The sequence below is a fragment of the Papio anubis genome, chromosome 9 (genome assembly GCF_008728515.1).
Source record: "Papio anubis isolate 15944 chromosome 9, Panubis1.0, whole genome shotgun sequence".
In the NCBI taxonomy this organism is placed as follows: domain Eukaryota; kingdom Metazoa; phylum Chordata; class Mammalia; order Primates; family Cercopithecidae; genus Papio; species Papio anubis.
In genome coordinates this window covers 11678394-11691452 of record NC_044984.1, presented here as the reverse complement: position 1 = coordinate 11691452, position 13059 = coordinate 11678394, and the positions used below count along the sequence as shown (strand labels likewise).

The following is a 13059-nucleotide window of genomic DNA, read 5'->3' as shown; positions in this document are numbered from 1 at the left end:
GCGGGCCAAGGAAGCAATCATGATTAATGAGTTGTCTAGCATCTTATTGTCTGTCTGGATGTGGGGATCTGGTGAGTTTCGGTTCTTTGATACTTTGAGAGACCTAAAGGTCATTTCCTGAGGAAGGAACTCAGATAAAACAAATATAAGATTCAAGCTTTAAGACCAGAAGGGTCAACTTCTATGTTTATCCAAAAAACTATCTAGGGAAACTAATGGGTTGGTTTCAAATGGAGAAAACTCATTCCATATTCCCCCAACCAGGAAAACTATTTTTTCTATGCTTGCTTACAGAAATAGGCTCTGATAGTTCAAGGAAAAAGAAAGCTTTCACATGAGTTAGAAATTTCAAATAAATGCAACCAAAAGATTAGTCTTAGCATATTTTACAAATCAGATCATGAATTTTAAGCTTTTGCCTTTTAAGAATTAAGCTTATGTATTTATTTTGCAGGAATGTGTTTTTGATGATTAAAGACTTCAGATTCTTACTATATAACATAGTTGATTTATGAGATATCTGAAGAATGGGTTTTTAGTAAGCTGAGTGGGCCTTTGAGTGGCACATTGTATTCACCTGTTAGGAAAAGGAAGCTTATCTTTACTGTTGTAAGGGGGTGTTAGGTTTAACATAAAGGAAGTATTTGTATCCAGTGCTTGCAAATATTAACTGAGATGTTTTGTTAAAGAATAAAGGAAATTTTTTTTTTTGAGTAAATGCTATTTTGTCCTAAATTTTCTCTTGTAATATACCAGCATCCAATATTCTTTTACTTATGACATATTTTTGAAAATGTATTTTGAGAGTGGGGTGCTACTTAGCTTCTTGGTTATTGTTATAAAATAGTAAGTAGTGTGTCCAGAATTGGTGGGTTCTTAGTCTCACTGACTTCAAGAATGAAGCCCCGGGCCGTTGCGCTGAGTGTTATAGTTCTTGAAAATGAGTGTTATAGTTCTTGAAAATGTGTGTCCGCAGTTTCTTCCTTCTGGTGGGTTCATGGTCTTGCTGGCTTCAGGAGTGAAGCTGCAGACCTTCACAGTGTTACAGCTCATAAAGGCAGCGTGGACCCAAAGTGAGCAACAGGCTTTATTGCAAATAGTGAAGGAACAAAGCTTCCACACTGTGGAACGCGACCGGAGTGGGTTGTTGCTGGCTGGCTGGGGCTGCCTGGTTTTATTCCCTTATCTGGCCCCACCCACATCCTGCTGATTGGTCCATTTTATGGAGAGCTGATTGGGCCACTTTACAGAGAGCTGATTGGTACATTTTGACAGAGTGCTGATTGGTTCATTTTGACAGAGTGCTGATTGGTGCATTTACAATCCTCTAGCTAGACATAAAAGTTCTTTAAGTCCCCACTAGGTTAGCTAGATACAGAGTACTGATTGGTGTATTTACAAATCATGAGCTAGACACAGTGCTGATTGGTGTATTTACAAATCCTGAGTTAGACACAGAGTGCTGATTGGTGTGTTTATAATCCCTTAGCTAAACATAAAGGTTCTCCAAGTCCCGACTAGAATCAGGAGCCCAGCTGGCTTCACCTAGTGGAGCTTGCACTGGGGCCGTGGGCGGAGCTGCCTGCCAGTCCTGCACAATGCACCGGTACTCCTCAGGCCCTGGGCGGTTGATGGAACCCAGCACCTTGGAGGGTGCTCCTCTGGGAGGCTTCGGCCCCGTGGGAACGCACCACGGGGGAACCCACCGTGGTGGGGGGAAGTGGGGAGCCGGGGGGGAGCTGATTTGGGCATGGCGGGCTGCAGGGCTGTGAGCTCTGCCCCGCAGGGAGGCAGCTGAGGCCCGGTGAGAATTCGAGGTGCATGCAGGCGGGCAGTGCTGGGGGACCCTGCCCAACCTCCACAGCTGCTGGCCTGGGTGCTAAGCCCCTAGCTGCCCTGGGCCGGCGGTGGCGGCGGCTGGCCTCTCCAAGTGCGTGGCCGCCAAGCCCGAGCCTGCTGGAACTCTCTCTGGCTAGTGAACACCTCACGAAGCCCGGGTTCCCGCCCGCGCCTCTCCCTCCCCACCTCCCCGCAAGTGGAGGGAGCTGGCTCCGGCTTCAGGCAGCCCAGAGAGGGGCTCCCACAATGCAGTGGCAGGCTGAAGGGCTCCTCAAGCGCCACCAGAGTGGGTGTGGAGGCCGAGGAGGCGCCGAGAGCGAGGGCTGCAAGCACATGGTCACCTCTCATCAGCAGGGAGTTTAGATTACTAAATGGACCCCATGGAGGTGTGTAATGGTAGAAGTCTAAGAGAAGATAAATGTGAAGAACTGTCCTGCAAACAGATCAGAGCAGAAGGGTCAAAGCCAGTAGGAAAGATATTTTTATTTTATATAAAGTATCTTATTTTAATCCTTACATCCACTAGTGAAGTATTCATTGTGCAGATGAAAATAAAACTATGGTCCCATGATTATCCAAGATTGGTATTAATAGAGCTAATATTAAATCTGTGAGACATTATTGGTATAAAAAAGATGTTAAACCAATAGATTAGGAAAATCTGTACGTTACAATTTATAATGTGATAAAAGGAGTGGGAATCAAGAGGGAAGGGACTTCATACTAGAAGAATTTACCGTTAGGAAAGAAAAAATCAGTTTATGTCAGTATCTCATGTCATACTTCAGATGCATTTTAGACGGATAAAAATTTTTAAGTGAAAACTTAAACATCAAATGAAAACGTGAATGTTTAATCTTTGAAGAGAGAAGGGCTTTTTAAGCATGAAAGCAATGGAAGAGATTGCAAAGAAAAATATTGAGTCAACTAAATTTTGATTCAAGCAAAAAAAGACAAAAATATTTGTAACAGATATATTAATAATAGACATAAAAAGTGCATACAAATTAACAAGAAAAATGCCGAATCCCCAATAGCTATACTGAAAAAAATAGTAAATGTTTTTCCTACTTTGTCTCTAAAAGGATTTAAAATGTTTTAGGAAGATAGAAAAAAAGATGCAAAATAAATATGTTAATTTTATAAAATAAAATTTTAAAAATGAGATGTGAATATAAGAGTATAAATGTAAGATGAGACCAGGAGTGAAAATTCGTATACCAAAACATATGCCATTAATTCCATTATACTTCCGCATACATTTGAAATTAAGCCAAATTCTTTAGGGAAGAAAATATCAGGTATGAGTTAATGTCCTTTAGATAAAAGCTGTTCACTGAAAAATATCTTTACTCCAGGTGATGAAACCAGTTTCTTCTCATTAGTCCTCTAAAGAAGCTGCTATATGATATAATGAAAAATATATTCAACAGCATCTTTATAATATCCACAGTGACACATTTCTTTAGCATTTGTCCCTGCAGCATCCAGGCAAAGTGCAATTCAGTTAAAGCAGGTGAGGTGAGCTGGATAAGTTCTAATTCTCAAGATCAAGAATTCTCAAGGTCAAGGACAAAATTTTCCTCAGAAACTAATTTTGATGTATTTATTAGAAAGGTAGTTGAAGTTCTCATAAAGCATGACTGAAATAAAATTTACCTAAAAAAAATAAAATTCTCTCTATGAGACCATTTAATGAAAAAGTGAAGCATATATAGCTTCCAGATTTGAGTGACAGGATATTGTAGTATACCTTCTGAGACAAACTAGTTGCAAAATATATGAAGAGACTGATTATATAGAATCATAAATAAACCAGTAAAACTTTGTAAGTGTTGCTGTGGACATCTGTATGGTGGGGACACAAAGGAGAGAGTATTCACTTTTACTTGGCAGGGAGGCGGTGGGGAGGCACTATTTTAGGGTGCTGCTTGTTAGCTGAGCAGTTGTTGGCTAGAGGGACAAGGTGTGGAAGTGGGTAATAATTTTTAGTAGAAATATTATGTGCCAGGCTCTCTTTATGCTTTTGCACATTCAAAGAAAAGCAAGCAGCTCGTAACTGGAGCATAGCAGAATAATAATGGTAATCAGTAAAATGAAATTTTACCTGTATTTTTCAAGGATATGGCCTTGGTAATAAGACAGATACAAGATGTCCCACGAGCAGGTGAGTACAGACCATTATTAAGTATTTGAGTGCTGACTGTGTACTTGGCGTTATGCTAGATTGTTTTAGGATAGGGGATGCAAGAAAAAATAAAACAAGGTTCTTGTTCTCAAGGACCTGGAATCTAGAGTGGTGGAAAACATGTGGATACACAGTCCTAATACTGTATTTGAAATGTACGGAGATGTAGTTTGTACCTGGAGCATAGTATCAGAACAACGTGCAGGAGCACGGAGGAGAGAGTGTGCTTGAAGAGGGGCATTCCTGACAGTTAATATTTCATTTTTATTAAACTTAGAGGCGCTCAAAATGTGTCACCTTTGATTCTTTGGAAAGAGGAAAGACGTATAACAGCAATTTTGAAAAATTACTAGAGTTAGCATTTTCTTTGATGATCATTGGGAATTAAATTGATATAATCTGTTACCCACTTTCAGGTTATAATCTTTAACTTCTAGTAATGGTTTACCAATATTATTTATGAATTAAATATATTCTTTGCATTATGTCCACTATTTAAAATTAATCGACTAGACTGGGTGCTTAAGGCTCTTCATGAGGTTCTTATTTTCTCCGGGGCAACCAGTTTATACATTCAGAATTTCATGGTGATACATACTGTCACAAGCAAGTAATTAAGTAGAATTATTATCTCTATTGAGGGACAGGTGAAAACATGGGATAACATAGCCATCCCTACTCTGGATACAGAAGGAAAAACAGTGAAGTTAGGATGCTTTAGTTCATCCATATTTGAACTCATCATCTTACCATCCCAAACCATGTGTATCTAATTCCATTCCAGATTCTCTTTTTTTGGAGATGAAGTGTTGGTCTGTTGCCCAGACTGGAGTGCAGTGTCATGATCTTGGCTCACTGCAACCTCCACCTCCCAGGTTCAAGCGATTCTCCTGCCTCAGCCTCTCGAGTAGCTGGGATTACAGGTGCCTGCCACCATGCCCAACTGATTTTTGTATTTTTAGTCAAGATGGGGTTTGGGGTTTCAGCATGTTGGCCAGGCTGGTCTCAAACTGCTGACCTCATTATCCGCCCATCTCGGCCTCCCAAAGTGCTGGGATTACAGGTGTGAGCCACTGCACCTGGCCCAGACTCTTTTATCTGTTTATTCTATGTTCTCTGTAAAAACAACCACAGAAACCAACCTGCTAACATGAATGCTTTCACTATCCTCTTTTATTAATTTCTACTTATTTTAAAAATATGATACCAACACATGATCAAGTAGAGGGGAAGTGTAAAAGTATGTCCGATTTCTTCACAATTCTTTTTTTCTTTTCACTTCTATTAGGAAGCAGAAATCTGTAAATTCTTCAAACTCCTCTTCACTTAAAGCCTAATCTAACCAGAGTAAGATGGGAACATGGGGTCAGGAATCAAGTTCAGGGATTAGTAACTGGAAGGGTGTGAATTTTACACGACACTTTTCTTTTTCACATTAAAATCAGAACTATTTTCACTGGCTGCATTTTCAATTTGATTAATGATGTATGTGATTTTTGAAGTTTCCCCCAAAATAAATTTGATGGCAACAAAATGTTTTTGAGGACCTGTGGCTTTTTATAGGTCCTTTCAGAGTTACTTACATATATCACATTAATGTTCTTAGAATTAGCACGGCTCAACACTGTTGGATTGACTTAGTTTCATATGCAACTCCTAATTGTGATTTATTTTGCCCTGTTACTGTAGACCAACTTCTTTGACTGTTACTATCCTTTTTACTTTATTTACCTTTTCTGACCAACTTTCACTTATTTTTACACTGATTTTTCTGTTATTCTATTGACTGGTGGTCTGGATACAGAAGGAAAAACAGTGGGGTGAGGATACTTCAATTCATCCTTATTTGAACTCATCATCTTGCTATCCCAAATCACATCTAATTCCATGTTATGTTGAATGAGACCAATACACACACATTCACATTTGCAAATCTTGGGAGCCATCATAGTATGCTCTCTCGTTCTTCTTTCATGTTGATCCAGTCCTCAACTTTTGTTGCCTTCATTAGTTCTTATTTGGAATATTTCAGTTTTCTGGCTTTTTCTCGTTTCTTCTTCCTCTAGCCAGTCCCTCAATGTTATTGTCACTGGAGTCCAAGTTTCTTAGTATAGTGAAATAATACACGTAGGATTTCTTTCATTGCCAGCGTACCTCACAGTGTGCTGCAGCTCTATTGATCTTCTTGCTGTTTATTGAATATATCATGACTTCATATGCTATGTCCTCTTCCTGGAACACTATTTCTTATTTTGGCAACTGCCTAAGTAAAATACTTTCTCTGGTATGTTTTATTGACAACTCTTACATTCACTGACTTGATTGAGTGTCACTTCTCTATACTCTCAGAGCCTCCTGTTTATACCTTCCTCAATATACTTGCCACTCCTTGTCTACATTGCAAATTTTGTAAGGGCGATAGTTTTGCCTTGCTTATTTTCATATTCCCTATATCAGGCATGGTGCTTAGCTCCTAATAGGTGCTCACCACTTTAATAGGTGTTCAAAACCTTAAGAAAATTGAATAGTATCTTGGTAACTTAAAAAATACTTTTAAAAAAATTTTCTGTGTCCTAATCACTTTCTTGGTTACATTTGTAATGAGCTTTTTAACTTTAAAGTTAATCAAATAATGAAAATGTTTAATATTTATAGATGAAATTTATTCGTTTATATTTTAAATATTTGCGCAAATGAAGGCACATCTGTAATCTGTTTTAAAATGCTAAATTATCAAGTTCTCATCTGACAAATGCCTTCGTTTCACTTATTGTAGTTGGAATCTTTATCTGGGTCTTATCCTTGAAAAAACATGACTTGATTTATTTTTTGAGGTTGAATAATGAAGGGATTATCCATTAGCTTTGGTACATAGTAGCATGCAAATACTTTTATTCATTACTAAAATCTTGTTAGGCTGACTCACTCATTTGTAACATTTTATTTCACTATAAATTAGACACCGAGTTACAAAGTTAAATGCTTAGATTAGTTACAGTTAGGAAACCTACCTAAATTATATTATACAAAAAAGACAATAGTTCTTATTGCATTTTCTATCTTTATAAGTGTGCAAATTGCTTCTGGTCACCCCAGCCTTCGATGGCAACATTTCAAACTTCGTATCATGTAATCTCAAGTATATGCATTTTGCACACACAATGCAGAGTATAGGTTAGTAGATACTGCAGTGAAAATAACTTCTTTTCTACACTTGTTTGTTTAAAGATACTGGTAGTTTTCATTTTATGTATTAATAGAAGATGAGAGGGGGCTAATGGATTGTGCTGTGGACTTGTTTTTAACTATATTACTCTATCAAGATGGAAATATCAGTTGATTTGTGCGTTAAAGATATCCTGAGGAGAAATCTAGTTCATGTAATAGACATATGCACACAAAACCATTTCACTGTTTCTGGCTATTGCTATGCTTAGGTTATTAACCTTCTATACTTCCTTTCTTTTCTTGTAGCATCTCATGTGTCTTACCCATTTCATTGTGCATTGAATTGGGGGTGAGAGGAGAAATTGAAAATGGAAAGCACAAGGTCTGGATTCATCTTTATTTTAAAAAAAAATACGTGCAATGTGCCAGTCATTGTGATGTGGTATAACACCTAGTCTTTACCTTTGAGTTCTTTATAATTTATCTACAAACTCTGATTAAGTCCTGTAGTAAAACAAAACATGCCAAGAGCTCATAAGAGGGAATAACTTTGCCTTAGTAAGCTGGGAAAGATTTCTAAGAAAAGTTACCTTTGAATTAACTTTTAAAAATAGTCTATGTTTCTTATTCATATTTTAAGCAACTTTACTGAGTTAGAATTTACATGGAAAAAATTCATATATTTTTTGTTGACTGTTTAATGGACTTTGATAAATATACCTAAGACAAACATTCATCCCTCCACTTCAGAAGGTGCCTTAAGCCCCTTTACAGTCAATCCCTTACTCCCCAGTAACTGTGAATCTGGTTTTTATCACCATAGATTAGTTTTTGTGATTTTACATCTATAGCTTCATATAATGGGATCACATAGTAGGTACTCTTTTATGTGTGGTTTCTTTTGTTCAACATAATTTTAAAAAGTCATCCTTGTCATTGACAAGTAGTTCTTTTATGTTGCTGAATAGTATTCCATTGTATGAATATATTATAGTTAATATGGATTGTGGATTCTGACCCCTCCCTGGGCTTGCTGCCATTGTTGTATGTGTTTGTTTAATGACTTTCCTGGATTAATTCTGTTGTCTGTTTTCCTTTTAAAATATTTCTTACGCCTGGCTTTCTAGGGATTGCCTCTGTGTCACTCTTATCTTAGTGGTCAGCTAATGATTGCTTAAAGGTTGTTCCTAAACACCAGCAAGTTAGTGTTCCCCCATTTTCCTGTGGACCTGTTTATGGTTTGGAGAATGTCTTAAAATTTTAGGCAATTTCAAATTTGACCCATATTCAGTCAGAAACTAGCTTGCAAATGTTCTTTCTGGTGTAGTCTTATACATGCACACAGCCTTCCTGACTACTAAGAATGAATATCCACTTAAGGCTCTTATTGGCAGTCTTTTTCCTAGGATCTTCCTGTTAGATTTCTGGCTAGTTTGCTATTTTGTTGCTTGCCCCCACCAGAGTCACTTATCACTTAGATAATGGCCCTCCTGATGCCTGCCACTAAAAACATTGTTATTATTATTATTATTATTTTTGACAGAATGTCATTCTGTCGCTGGAGTTATGTGGTGCGATCTTGACTCACTGCATCCTCCGCCTCCCAGGTTCAAGCGATTCTCCTGCCTCAGCCTCCCGAGTAGCTGGGACTACAGGTGCACACCACCATGCCCAGCTAATTTTTGTATTTTTAATAGAGACAGAGTTTCACCATGTTGGCCAGGACGGTCTCGACCTCTTGACCTCGTGATCTGCCTGCCTCGGCCTCCCAAAGTGCTGGGATTACAGGCATGAGCCACTGCACCCAGCCCACTCTTGCTTTTAATAACATTCCTGGGTACAGATTTTTCCATGCGTTGTTCCAAATAAGGTCAGTCCCATCTTGCCTGAGAAGGTAGCTACCACTCTTTATGGCCTGCCATGTTTGCCCACAGTAGAATGTTTATGCCACAAACCTGGCAGTATAGATGGGGATACGAGTAGCCCCTAGCTAAAATACCACAGTTCTTAGTGAGATGCAGTGTATTTTTCTTGAATAAATGCTTCTCATTTTGTTGTATGACCTTTGATCAGTTTTTGGAGGCTTTGGTGGTTAGTTTTGACAATCTTGTCTTTTCTTCATTGCTTCGGGGAGAGAATTTGCTCAACTCACAGAGCCTATTTGGAAGACCTGTCCTTAGGATTCTTTTAGTTTTCCTCTAGTTTTTTCCCAAACCGCAGACATTTTTTTCTCCCTCCTGAAAACACAAACCAGTCATTTCACCTCCAATTTTATTTTATTATGATTTTTTCATTTTAAAAATTAGAGACAGCATCTTGCTGTGTTGCCCAGGCTGTTCTTGAACTCCTGGACTCAGACAATTCTCCTGCCTTGGCCTTCCAAAGTGCTAGGATTTACAGCATGAGTCACCGTACCTGGCCATCACCTTTAATTTTAAAAGTCTCGAAGTGCCTTCATGTTGTTCTCAGAATAAAAATGAAAAATTCTTTTTTTTTTTTTTTTTTTCCCGAGATGGAGTCTCGCTCTGTCACCCAGGCTGGAATGCAGTGGCGCAATCTCCGCGTCACGGGTTCACGTCATTCTTTTGCCTCAGCCTCCCCAGTAGCTGGGACTACAGGTGCCCGCCACCACGTCTGGCTAATTTTTTTGTATTTTTAATAGAGACGGGGTTTCACCGTGTTAGCCAGGGTGGTCTTGATCTCCTGACCTCATGATCTGCCCGCCTCGGCCTTCCAAAGTGCTAGGATTACAGGCGTGAGCCACTGCGCCCGGCCAAAATGAAAAATTCTGATGTGGTCTGGTCTACCTTCCTATATATAGGTATATACTTCCTATATAGAAGGTATATACTGTCGCTTAACAGTAGGGACATGTTCTGAGAAATGTTGAGTGATTTCATCATTGTGTGAACATCATGTGTTACACAAACCAGATGGTACAGCCTACTATACACCTAGGCTATAGAAGATAGCTTATTGCTGCTAAGCTACGAACCTGTACAGCATGCTACTATACTGAGTGTGGTGGCAGTCATAACACCATGGTAAGTATTTGTGTATCTAAACATAGAAAAGGTATAGTAACAATACAGTATTGTAGTTTATAGAACCACCATTTTATAGATAGTCTGTTGTTGACCACATTGTTACACAGCTCATGGCCACAGTTATATCCTGTATTAATCTAGTCCATACTGCTCATTCTGGATAGTGTCCAACTGCTGTCCCCAGTCTAGGGAGCATTTTGTTTTCTCTTCCTTAAAAATCAAGGCTCTAACATATGACATACACATTGACTTTAGAATTTAAGAGATGTAGGTTTGAATTTCTGTTCTTCATTTGTTAGCAATGTGACTTGGAGTGACGTGCTTACATTTCTCAGTTTTCTCATCAAAATGTGGTGATGAACAAATAATATTTTGTAAGGTTGCTTAAGGTTTAAGTAAGATAATGTAAGTAAAGCCATTAGCACAGTGCCTTGTATCTAGAAGGTGTATTTATTCCCCTACATGATATTCTCCTCATCATTCCTTTGAGTAAGCAGTTCATATGAAATAGTGGAGATACCAATATGCATAAGTAGATTCATTTCAGTGTTACCATTCCACCAATTATTTGAGTAAAACTTACACCTGAATTTCATTTGGGTTTCAACACATTTATTAAGTGCCTGATCTGTTTCATAGCACCTTCATTACTTTTTTTTTTTTTTGGAGACAGAGTCTTGTTCTGTTGCCTAGGCTGGAGTGCAGTGGCATACAATCTCAGCTCACTGCAACCTCGGCCTCCTGGATTCAAGTGATTCTCCTGCCTCAGCCTCCTGAGTAACTGGGATTATAGGCACCTGCCACTACACCTGACTAATTTTTGTATTTTTAGTAGGGATGGGGTTTTACCATGTTGACCAGGCTGGTCTTGAACTCCTAACCTGAAGTGATCCACCCGTCTCGGCCTCCCAAAGTGCTAAGATTACAAGTGTGAGCCACCACTCCTGGCCCCTCATTAACTTTTGAAAATATGCTTTTAAGTGAAGTATAACACATTAAGAGTTTTTCTATTTTTTTTTTCTTTTTTCCTTTTTTGAGACGGAATTTCATTCTTGTCGTCCAGGCTAGAGTACAATGGTGCAATCTCGGCTCACTGCAACCTCTGCCTCCCAGGTTCAAGCAATTCTCCTGCCTCAGCCTCCCTAGTAGCTGGGATAACAGGTGCCCACCACCACTCTCGGCTAACTTTTTTTTTTTTTTTTTTTGTATCTTTAGTAGACATGGGGTTTCATCATGTTGGCCGGGCTGGTCTTGAACTCCTGACCTCAGGTGATCCGCCTGACTCAGCTTCCCAAAGTGCTGGGATTACAGGTGCCTCGACCCTCCGAAAGTGCTGGGATTACAGGCATGAGCCACCACGCCCAGCCCAAGAGAGTTTTTCTTTTACATCAAAGAAAAGTTTCTTTTTCTGTAATGAGACTATTAGGTGTTTCATTTTTTATTTTGAAAAATCTTCAAACTGGTGGAATAAAAGCAAAAGTAGTATAGCAAACCCCTCTATATCCTAACTACAATACAATTAGCATGTTTAGGAAATTAGCATTAGTACAGTGCTATGTAATTTGATACTACATCAGTTTTGCCTCTTCCCCCCAGTGATGTCTGCATAGCATTTCTTTTTCCTACTTCATCAGTTCAAGATCATACACTTGATGTAGTTATCATGTCTCTTTGCTCTCCTCCAATCTATGTTGGTTCCTCACCCTTTTATTTATTTATTTATTTTTGCTTTTATCACATTGCTGTTGTCAAAGGCCAACTGTTTTGTAGTGTTTCTCAACTTGAGTCACACTGTTTCCTCATAATTTTATTTGGGGTATGCATTTTGGGGGGGCAGGAATAATATGGAAGAGAGACCATATAAAAGACACTGTGTTCTGTAAAGGTATATCATATGAAGAGGTGTATAATGCCAGTTTGTTCTCTTATTGGTGATGTTAATTTAGGTGACTCAGTTAAGGTGGTATCCACTGGGTTTATTTTCTCTAATGTTATGACTTTCTTCTTGGTTGTTAACAAGTAATCTGTGGGGAGATACATTGAAATGGTGTAAAGTATCCTTTTTACCAATTCATTTTGATTCAGTGGTTTTTGGATCCTTGATGATACTTGTCTGAATCAGATATTACCAGGGTGCAAATGGTAGATATTAGAATTTCAAAATACTATTTCTAAGACTTTTAGTTTTGTGTCCCTGAAATGAGGTGGTGTTTTTTTTTTTTTTTTTTTGGAAACGGAGACTTGCTGTGTTTCCAGGCTGCAATGCAGTAGCACGATCTCGGCTCACTGCAACCTCTGCCTCCCAGGTTCAGCCAATTCTTCTGCCTCAGCCTCCTGAGTAGCTGGGACTACAGTCACACACCACCACCATGCCCAGCTAGTTTTTGTATTTTTAGTAGAGATGGGGCTTCACCCTGTTGGCCAGGATGGTCTCAATCTCTTGACTTCATGATCTGCCTGCCTCGGCCTCCCAGAGTGCTGGGATTACAGGTGTGAGCCACCGCACACGGTCTGAGCTTTCTTTAATAGTAATAATTACAGAGTATTTGATTGATATCTGCTCTGTCATGGCTTTAATTATTTTTATGATTTTTAGGTTCATGTACTGGACAGACTGGGGAGAAGTGCCAAAGATAGAACGTGCTGGAATGGATGGTTCAAGTCGCTTCATTATAATAAACAGTGAAATTTACTGGCCAAATGGACTGACTTTGGATTATGAAGAACAAAAGCTTTATTGGGCAGATGCAAAACTTAATTTCATCCACAAATCAAATCTGGATGGAACAAATCGGTAAGATTATAAGATTAAAAAAA

At 38.8% G+C, this 13059-nt stretch overlaps 1 protein-coding gene across 1 annotated transcript in view; it reads left to right on the top strand.

Moving 5' to 3' along the window:
• The window catches only part of LRP6 (LDL receptor related protein 6), a 149038-nt gene that overhangs the window by 50248 nt on the left and 85731 nt on the right, over positions 1-13059 (top strand). Inside the window, exon 3 of the mRNA XM_003906011.4 lies at positions 12839-13036. Within this exon, the coding sequence (XP_003906060.1) occupies positions 12839-13036 (198 nt within the window). The remainder of the gene's footprint in view (positions 1-12838; positions 13037-13059) is intronic.